This window comes from Periplaneta americana, chromosome 11, assembly GCF_040183065.1.
Source record: "Periplaneta americana isolate PAMFEO1 chromosome 11, P.americana_PAMFEO1_priV1, whole genome shotgun sequence".
Classification (NCBI taxonomy): Eukaryota; Metazoa; Arthropoda; class Insecta; order Blattodea; family Blattidae; genus Periplaneta; species Periplaneta americana.
This window is the reverse complement of record NC_091127.1, coordinates 5,053,540-5,065,000: the sequence shown is the minus strand read 5'-3', so window position 1 is coordinate 5,065,000 and position 11,461 is coordinate 5,053,540. Positions and strand designations below refer to the sequence as shown.

Genomic DNA, 11,461 nt, shown 5'->3' with positions numbered 1-11,461 from the left:
AATTGTCTAAGTTAAACGTTGTTATAACTTTTATAATTTTGATTTTTTTACTGAGACATTTGGTTTTTTCACCTTCAATTAATTTAAAGCAAGACTTTTTCATCTTTTTACTACAAATAATTCGCAAAATACGCATTTTTTGTCTCGTCTGAAAATTTCGTATTATGTGACAATGTTTCTCTACAATAATTGAACATAAAATAAATTATTGCTAGACATCTAGATAATAAACTAAATTCAAGTTCAACAAGATACATTTATTCCTTGTGCGAACATAAATAACAGAGTTATGATGGCATGTCCTTGTTTATTCCCTGTCAACAATATGAACTACAGATCGTGCTCGGATGTATTCAATGTCCGTAGTTACCAAATGATTTACCGCAGTGATACTGCATAATAACTAATAAACATTACAAGCAATTACGACTTATCTGCTTTCTGAGTAATACTTACCAATTAGGTTTATTCCATTTACGAAGAGAAAGAAATCGTTTATATTGTTTCTTATTTCATCCAACTCGCTTGCCATTTCCGAGGCACTATTTTCCTGAAAGCAGAAGACATGTATATTTATTAATCAGTCTCGACCAGCTAAATTTTATCATCATTGTTGTCATCATCACCATCTTAATTATTATTATCATAATCATGAAGTTCAGTAGGCCTATTTAAAACCTACGCCTGTTTCATTTCCAAACTTATTTGTTCTTTAGATATTTTTCTGGATCTTCCTCTACTTATTTTTCATTTTTGGCTGGTACTGCATTCTTTTGATTGAATAGATCATTATTCATTCATGACACGTGTTGATAGCTGCAATTCCTGTATGTGGATATGGTATCCATTATACGTATTTTGCATGTTCAGTTGCTCTCGAATATTTTCATTTCTGTGATGGTCACAAAAATCACATATCTACTGTTTCAGTCCCCCTGATTTCCTTTAAAGTTAACCCATAGATCTGTTCTATAAGAAATGAAGCTAGTATAATATTGTAATTAGGTTCTTTGGTTGATTATATAACTTTATTAACGAATTTATTATTTCATACTGTTTATTATGGACTATGATTTCGTGGACTATGATTTCTATATTGTTAATTATATATCAGTATTGATAATATTAATATTAATATAAACATAATTATGATTTTAATTAGTATTATGCGTCAGGTTCCAAAATCCTTGGTAACCAGTTTCTATGATTTTCCATAAACCACAAAAATATATTTGTAAGGTATTTTTCTCATAATCTACTTAACCCTTTGAAGTATAGTGGTTACTCAGAAGAACCACCGTTTTCTTTCTTTCTAAATTTTATGCCACAGATATTCTATCAAGGAACCACCTCTTGAGTATACATAGAGGTGCCATCTGTGTTCTTAAATTGTGTGCAGAGTTAAAATGTTGAAAAAAATCGATTGAAGCTTTGGTATGATCCATGATATGAAAAACATAAAGAATTAATTTGTGCTTCAAAGGGTTAAACCAAATAATAATGATCGAGTTTAATAATTTCATTATATTTAGATATGATTATTATTATTATTATTATTATTATTATTATTATTATTATTATTACATAATTATTTTATTGATGTTTTGGGAAGATAAAAGGAATTGCTATTGTATTATATTAAATGTGTTTTGTTCTATCATACTGGTTGATGGAAGAGAAGGCCGAATGGCCTTAACTCTGCCAGTTAAAATAAATCATGATTATTTATTATTTAACGTAATTGCATAACTTGGTCTGAAAATTACACCAGGATTCAATTTAATGATTTGAAAGACACATTATGGTGTGGCTTCACTTCAGAATTCATCATTGGTCCATATTTCTTGGAAGACAGCACTGGAATCATAGAAACTTACAGTAAGCGGAGAAGGGTATTAAAGTATGCTACAGAAATTCGTCACCTCTATACTAGGAATCACGGCTTAGAAGACAAAATCACAGTCTACTATATACAGTCACGAAGCTTTAGTTTTGAGGGTGCTAGAAACAATAGACTGTGACGGTACTATTTTGCATTGCCTGTAATGAGGCAATATTAGCGATTCTAGTGGTGAGCAACTATCTAATGTTTGCATATTTACTACATATTGAGCTTCGCGACTGTATATACTAGACTGTGACATAATCTTCATTCAAGATGGCGCACTGCCAGAATCTACACTCTTGCAAAGCAATTAATACTCAGATCTTTGACGATCATGTTGTCAGTAGGTATTTTCCAACAGATAACATAGAAGAATTAATTCAGTGTTCAGGTTCTTGTGACCAATTTTCAGCTGAAGTAGGTGGTGATGTATAAGACACTGACCATGTGACAGAAGTTATGATGTTGTGTCGTCATGCAAGGTCAGGCGCTTCTTTACTCGTTGGTTACCGATAATGATCACGTCAGCGTGTGGTACAACGAGAAGAGTGCTCTAACAGACAGAAATGTACAACTGGAGTATGTGAAACAATGACAGTCATAATCCTACTTCACGGAAGCGAAAATAGATATTGGAAACATGGTATAGAAATGAAGATATCAACTTAAAAAATTACATTACGGTCAATAAAACAATGTAGAGACGAAAGAAGATAAAAGATGATGATAGAAGGCAATGCTGAATAGTTATCTGTACTATACTTATTGACAAAATGCAAGCTTATCTTAAGTATAGAAATTAAAAAATATAATTGTAAATGTCAATGTTAAATCATACTCCTTAATGGTATATAGGCCTAATTGTTCTCTTTTAATAGTCTATCCTGTTTTAGTCCCTTTATATCCCCTCATCATTTTCATGCATTTTTTAACTTTATTTTAGAGTTTATTTCATTTTACATATAACTACCCGTACCCGTGCGCTCCGCTGCACCCGTTAAAAATAAATATAAAGTAATTACATAATTAAAATAGGACATTTGATCCAGGGAACGTTCGTGTTTGATAGAAGGATAAATCGTTTATTATATTACTTAATTTAAATTGTATTAAAAAATTAAAATGCGATCATTTTGATCCAGAGACCACTCATTTGGTCATAACAATTATTTTAGTAAATACAGGAAACGAATGCCTGTCAAGTTTTCTGTGCATAAGAAGCTATTTTAATCTTACCTGTCCTCGATTCACTCACAAGTTACTGTAATAACATCATAGCATTATGTCCATCTAGAGAAACTACACTTTCCAATGGTGAATTAATAATTAATTATACAAATCGGTTAATTTAGCTTCCGATATTACCTCATACAAACACAGAAACATTCTCTGTAAGCTACCGTATTTTTCATAGCTTTCGATTGTTGTTGTCCAAGGCCCCTTATAGACGAAGTCATTTGTTTTTTATTTCATTACACCGCCTTAGATGGCGTTGTTATTGTAATTTTGAAACTCATTTATCTCATTAAACATCAGTCCTATCAAAATTTTGCATGGAATAAAACTTATCGGAAATTAGTTTTAAAGAAACTTTTGTTATGTAACATTTTTCATGAAAATTAATAATAAGGGAGGTATTTCGATTTATTTAATTCAAGCCCCCTTATAACCCCCATTTTAAATAAAATATTTTGAATGCCATATAGCGTAAATTCTAAGTTACAACGAACTTAATTCATATTCAAATTTTCACATAAATCGGTTCAGCCATTATCGCGTGAAAAGGTAACAAACATCCAGACAGATAGACAGACAGACAGACAGACATACAAACAAAAATTTGAAAAAAAAAAAAAGCGATTTTCGGTTTCAGGGTGGTTAATTATATATGTTAGGACCAATTATTTTTAGAAAATCGAAAATTACCAGAAAAATTTCGGCTATAGATTTATTATTAGTATAGATTTGTATCCTCTAGTTTCCTGGTAAATTTTGTTCGTTCATTCATAATACCTTTCCTTTTATTCTTAGTTATATGCCATTCACATTGGCTATGCATACCTCTTAAGGCACTTTTCGCTTCGACCCTGCAAAGCGCTACGAAGTTTTTTGATATTATACATTTGTTTACCAAAAAAGTCTATCCAAACCTCTTCATGTGGTAAATCTTAATAACTTGGATTATTTTTCAGTTTCATGTGTAATCTTTTTCAAGGTTTCATTGTTTTCTTCCTGCCTTGTGATGTTTTCTTAAGGCTTGAACATAGTTGTAGTATTTCTATTTCCATAGCATAGCTTGCTAGCCTTATCACTAAATACTGCACTAGCGGTTGTGTCGTTATCAACCTCTGGACAGGCAAGTTGCTCAGCATTTCCTCCTCAGTTGACGACACCGTTATACTCCTATGACTTGGTCCCCATTGCCTTATCAGTGGACAGATAGCACTACTGGTACGTAAGAGAACTGAATTTTGCGAAGGAGAACTCCATGGAAACCTTATAAATTTGATATTAAACTCCTATCTCTTGACCTAAAAAATAGAATTTATTCAGAATATTAGGAAAGTATAATTAAATTATGTGAAGTAGTAACAATTACATAAAGATAAGCCTTTTAGCTTTGTTACTGAATTTAACGGGTCGTGATCACGTTGGGTATGTAAAAGACATTTTAATATAAGTCAAAATTTTAGACAACATTGAAGAAAGAAGAAAAAATCGAGGTTATAAATCATTCTCCTGTTTTCTCAGATGTTTAACATTTTAATCTATTTATTAAAACAACTTGACAATACTTACAGCTTACTATAGCAGTGTAAATAAATAATAGATAGATAGATAGATAGATAGATAGATAGATAGATAGATAGATAGATAGATAGATAGATAGATAGATAGATAGATAGATAGATAGATAGATAGATAGATAGATAGATAGATAGATAGATAGATAGATAGATAGATAGATAGATAGATAGATAGATAGATAGATAGGGATGGATGGATGGATGGATAGATGGATAGATGGATAGATAGATAGATAGATAGATAGATAGATAGATAGATAGATAGATAGATAGATAGATAGATAGATAGATAGATAGATAGATAGATAGATAGATAGATAGATAGATAGATAGATAGATAGATAGGGATGGATGTATGGATGGATGTATGGATAGATGGATAGATAGATAGATGGATGGATAGATAGATAGATAGATAGATAGATAGATAGATAGATAGATAGATAGATAGATAGATAGATAGATAGATAGATAGATAGATAGATAGATAGATAGATAGATAGATAGATAGATAGATAGATAGATATGGATGGATGGATGTATGGATGGATGGATGGATGGATAGATGGATATATATATATATATATATATATATATAAGTAGGTGAGTAAATAAGTAACTAAGTAAATAAATAAATAAAAAAACAAATAAGTAAATAAATAAATAAGTAAATAAATAAGTAAGTAAATAAATAAGTGAAAGATAAGTAAATAAACAAATAAGTAAATAAATAAGTGAATAAATAAGTAATTAAACAAATAAGTAAATAAATAAATAAAAAAGTAAATAAATAAATTTATTAAATAAATAAGTAAATAAATAAATAAGTAAATTAATTAATTTATTAAATGAATAAGTATTTAAATACAATATTAATGTTGCTCAAATTGACACGAAGTAGCTATGCTGTAATAGCTTCTAGTATTACTGTTTTCATATTTACTAAGATCGATATCAAAAGTAATGTAGCAATTTTAAACAGATGTTGGTGGTTTATAAAGAGATTCTAAGCACATTGCTACAGTATTTACAATCAAACCGTTGTGAAACTAATTGATGTTTTTTAAATTCATCCATTCATAAGCAGGTGGATTTATAATAATTTATAACTATGACGCTAATAATAATTCTTAAAGCTACCCGATTAAGCCGGCCTCACCATCCGCCACGCCACATATTCCTCACCAGCCTTCAAATATGCATAATATACCTTTGGTGGTGGTCTGCCGTAACTCATGGATTTATATGCGTCATGTTCCTGTAGGGGTTTGAACCGGTGCCTCTTAGCAGATCTAAGAGTCATCTAGAATCAACCGCCACTGTCATCTACCAATTTTTGGACAAACAGCGAAGAACACTCATCATAGCTTACAGCTGATTCGACATCACGCAAACACAAGAGATGCCCTATTTTTCGAAACGAGATGTTAATGAAAGGAAGATTGTGGAGAGTAGTGGTGGAATGACCAGAACCTCGAGGAAAACCCTCACAAACTTGGCTCCCCCCACCACAAATACATCTTCGTCATGTCCGAGATTTGAATTCTGTCGTCGCAAGCCAACAGAGATACCATCTTTCATATTTTAGTCTGTCTTTAGAACCTACATTTGAGGGACTAGCGTTCTTCTGGCCCTCACGATGAAGATTAGAGATATAACGTTATTAATTAGTTCTTGAAACATTTTCTTACCTGTTGTAATTCCAAAGAGTCTGAATTGGTTCCCGGAAAGCTCGGAATTCGATAGTTGAATTTATATCTCAATTCCGCTGGGAAGGTACCAGGATAGTATTTTAAAACAGGTCACAGTTTGCTTCTTCCAAATCCCTTCCCGTTTACTGTTTCAATATGAACTCATTTCATACACGAAGAATAACTTCCTGGGTTGAAAATGTCGTTCTGTAATGGAATACACTCACTGTAAGCTCAGAACGAGTTGTCCACGCTGACGTCCTTCTATCGCTGCACGGCACCAACACTGTCACTTACCTTGACGGCCGTTCCTTACGTCTAACTCACGTGGTTTATGCCAGGGCGCATGGATTCAGTGGCGACTCGTGCAAGAAATCAGATGTGAGATGCACTATATTTAAAATAAGCAAACAGAGGGGTGAAAAGCGAGAAAACATACAGAATATCTATATATATAATTTGAACTGGTAATGGAAATTACGGGAAAACGGCTGAACGGATTTCAATGAGTGACCCCTTATTTTCATGCCTGGCATCGAAAGTTTTTCGGAAAAGTAGTAGTTTTCAGTGAAATGTCAATTTTCCTACATAATTTTCCTATTTTCCAAAATCCATCTGTTGTCAGTTTTGAGAACTAATTTTATTCAATCACGGCCGACTTGATTGAATTTCAGAACAAAACACACACTACAATAAACAATAGGCTATTACACGAAGGCCATGACCTGCAGTATTGCCGACATTTTTAGAGCTCAGTTCCATTTGTTATTAAAAACTCATTCTGCAGTGTATAATTTTCTGAGTACAGCTGTGCATTGGATATTCAAATCTACGAAAATTGAGGTGGTTTGATGACATTATTACCATTAGAAATTAAATATTATTATAGTTAATATCATGATGCATCTATTTTTCATTAATTGTACATAATATTGATGCTATATTGATGACATGAAAGTGAAACGTTTTGAGGTTATGTAAGTAAATGTAGAGAATATCTTAATTTAGATCTTCATTTCTATAATTTACTGAGTGACTGCTATATATAACTACAAAACTGAAGTAAGATAATAATATTGTTATTAAAAATCAAATATTTTTATACTTATTAAACCAGTGGAGTTGGGTCTTTTTCATATACTTAATGGCGGTGTGGTGTAGATATTGATATGTGTCATTGTCTTCAAAGAGCGCAAAAATTACAGTTTCTAAGGAAAGATCAAAAGGTATTACTTACTAATAAAATAAGAGGCCTAGAAAATTTTGTAGTCTCCAGATCATTTCAGCACGATCAGCAGGATAAAATGATTTTACGCTCTATATTTCAAGTTCTACATGCAGCAGCTAAACGAAAATGCTATTGTTCGAAAGCTTAGCAAACCTGACATTTTTTTAACTTTTGCCTACAATCCACAATGACCTGAAATAGCTACTGCTATCGTCCTGACATTGATACTTGCGTTTTCGCGTTGAAACTCAAAAACTGAAGTTGGATAGGTTCAAGAAAAAGTATTTGGCCTAAAAAAATCCATTCAGAGGGAGTATGTTTCATTATTATGGAAGCAAATAACTATCAAAAAGACAAGTATTCTTCATTGAAAATAAATCTGAAAAATTTTTAGTTGAACGTCTAACGAACTTAGTTTGCAGCAGCATTTGCTGCACAAGCCACTAGTATTATTGTAAATATAGCTAATACTTGATTGTCGAAAAATGAAATCCATACGTTGTTGCTTTCTGCTACAGAATTCACCACTCACTCTTGAGTCGAATCTTTGTATGTTGGCAACTATACTCTCCCCAATCGACAGAATTGCAAGTTAATATATTAAGATGTGTAAGATCTGCTACACCTCCTTTACTCGAAGCATCCATGTTCCCAAAAAGTAAGGAAGGAAAACAAAAAAAGAACATTCCGAATTTCACACACCTTACTTATGCACCTCTCTTTCTTCTACAAATATATTTTCTGCGAGATCGTGCGTATTTGCTTGTTTTCCGCACAGAACCAATACGCGGTAAGTGTGAAATACCACATTCAGTATTCCCAACGTAACACAAATAACAATTTCCCTCTTCTTACCACTTGAGCGCGACATTCATTTTACTGCTTTAGGCTTTTAACATATTATTTTTAGAGACGTTTAACATAGTAATAATTATAAATTGGAAATTTACCACTGCAATTTCACCTAAATTGCACTGTTAATTATTGTTTTTAAATATTTGCAAAAATTAAGTAAAGTCTACTACACCACGAAAGCTATTGTATTCCTGATACAAGTAACATTAAGGAAGCCGTGAAAAAATCAACAAGACTCCAGATGCCGATTTTATTACTGCAATATGTTATATAAATAATATTGTTAAAATATTAAAATGAAAAATAAATCATTACATAACCTTACCGTTTGTTTTTTTAAGTTCGCATTTATAGACTGGGGGAAAAAAAAGACAGACGTATATCACGGCCTGCTGGAGTATAGATATTTTTGTTTTCTAAAGTTGCCGTCATTAAACAGAAACCAAGATGGAGATTTCATTGCAACTAATTAGAAATTCGTCTTTCAGGTATGTAATAAACGATCTTCGCACAAAATAATGTACGGTACACGAGCGGTATGTTTGTTTTCATGTTCTCGGAAATTAAAAAAGCTCAACTACGTTTCGCTTTTTCAATCTTTTCCTGAACATGAAAACGTCAACATACCGCTCTTGTAACGTATATTACTATAATATGTTAAGTTTAAATGTGGAGAAGGCCTACTCAACAGTTTCATTTCCACTTTTTCCCTATTACCTCCAAAAATACCAGTTAAAAGAGCTTGAAGTAATCGGACTTCTGGTTGGAGCAAGAGGTACCGCTACTCTCTTCATGAGAGATGTGTTTAAGAGGCTTGGAATACCTACATGTATTATTACGATTGTAACTTTAGCTGCATTGAAAGGATGAATTGCTCTCCTGAAGCATCACCTATATTCGAAATGAAACCAAGTCCATTAGCATTCTTTACTTTTTTGTAACACTTGCCTCTCTAAAACTAGGTATATTTCCACTTACTTACTTACTTACTGGCTTTTAAGGAACCCGGAGGTTCATTGCCGCCCTCACATAAGCCCGCCATTGGTCCATATCCTGAGCAAGATTAATCCAGTCTCTATCATCATATCCCACCTCCCTCAAATCCATTTTAATATTATCCTCCCATCTACGTCTCGGCCTTCCCAAAGGTCTTTTTCCCTCCGGCCTCCGAACTAACACTCTATATGCATTTCTGGATTCGCCCATACGTCCTACATGACCTGCCCATCTCAAACGTCTGGATTTAATGTTCCTAATTATGTCAGGTGAAGAATACAATGCGTGCAGTTCTGTGTTGTGTAACTTTCTCCATTCTCCTGTAACTTCATCCCTCTTAGCCCCAAATATTTTCCTAAGCACCTTATTCTCAAACACCCTTAATCTATGTTCCTCTGTCCAAGTTTCACAACCATAAAGAACAACCGGTAATATAACTGCTTTATAAATTCTAACTTTCAGATTTTTTGACAGCAGACTGGATGATAAAAGCTTCTCAACCGAATAATAACAGGCATTTCCCATATTTATTCTGTGTTTAATTTCCTCCCGAATATCATTTATATTTGTTACTGTTACTCCAAGATATTTGAACTTCTCCACCTCTTCAAAAGATAAATTTCCAATTTTTATATTTCGATTTCGTACAATATTCTGGTCACAAGACATAATCATATACTTTGTCTTTTCGGGATTTACTTCCAAACCTATCTCTTTACTTGCTTCCAGTAAAATTCCCGTGTTTTCCCTAATCGTTTGTGGATTTTCTCCTAACATATTCACGTCATCCGCATAGACAAGCAGCTGATGTAACCCGTTCAATTTCAAACCCTCTCTGTTATCCTGGACTTTCCTAATGGCATACTCTAGAGCGAAGTTAAAAAGTAAAGGTGATAGTGCATTTCCTTGCTTTAGCCCACAGTGAATTGGAAACGCATCTGACAGAAACTGACCTATACGAACTCTGCTGTAAGTTTCACTGATACACATTTTAATTACTATATTTCCACTAATCTCAAAAAAAAAAAATATTTGCAGCTATGTACTTGTAGGAGTTTCATTGTCAAAACAAAATGAATGGTTCACTGAACTTGTAAACATTTCTATGGTTAAGTACTCTTTGTCCCTTGTGGCAGATCACGAATGGTGAGAAGATTTATAACGTTTTTTTTTTTACTATACCGACACCAATCGTTCAATGCGAATTTGATATTGAACAAAATACGATGTTGTGTAGACTTTCTGTATTAAGATCTACCGAGAGTGATAGCCTTGGAGACAGAGGGCTTTGAAATCAGGAGGTCAGGGGTTCGACACTTAGAGATCGGCAATCCTGACTGAAGTTTTTCGTGGTCTCCCTCAGTCACACCAGGCAAACGCTGGGACTGTTCCTTAAAAATTAGGCGACGACAGCAAAGTTTATGTTCTTCCATTGCACCATCTGGCACCGATACAGACAATGGCTGAAATTCTCATAAGTATTTAGACTTGCTAAGTGTTTACTTATGTACTCGTAAGTGTTTATATTTGTAACCTACTTTTCTTCTTACATTCATTTATCTTCTGTCTGTTACCTGTAACTGCCACCAGGTGAAAACCCATTCGTAGTTAATAAATATTCATTGTAACTCCCGCTTTCTACATCGTCACCAAGTCGTTCTCATATTGGACAAAATATGATGTTGTGTAGATTTTCTGGTATTACCCCCGCTTTTCACAACATCACCGAATCATTGTATGTGAAATTTATATTTGAAAAAAAAAATGAATTTGTGTAAATTTTCTCGCGTTACTCCTTTTTTCGATTAATTAAAAAGTGCCTCAGTGAAACGTACAGCAGAGTCCCTATAGGTCAGTTTCTGTCAGATGCGTTTCCAATTCACTGTGGGCTAAAGCAAGGAGATGCACTATCACCTTTACTTTTTAACTTTGCTCTAGAGTATGCCATTAGGAAAGTTCAGGATAACAGAGAGGGTTTGGAATTGAACGGGTTACATCA

At 33.2% G+C, this 11,461-nt stretch overlaps 1 protein-coding gene across 2 annotated transcripts in view; it reads right to left on the bottom strand.

The window, feature by feature from the left end:
- Window positions 1-6,658, bottom strand: part of LOC138708732 (putative ammonium transporter 1) — a 32,662-nt gene extending 26,004 nt beyond the window's left edge. For both annotated transcript variants that reach the window (XM_069838858.1, XM_069838859.1), the window contains exons 1-2: window positions 6,384-6,658; window positions 457-550 (exon numbers count right to left, since the gene is read on the bottom strand). In XM_069838858.1, the coding sequence (XP_069694959.1) occupies window positions 457-532 (76 nt within the window). In that variant the 5' untranslated portion in view covers window positions 533-550; window positions 6,384-6,658. The remainder of the gene's footprint in view (window positions 1-456; window positions 551-6,383) is intronic.
- Between the last annotated feature and the right edge of the window lie 4,803 nt (window positions 6,659-11,461).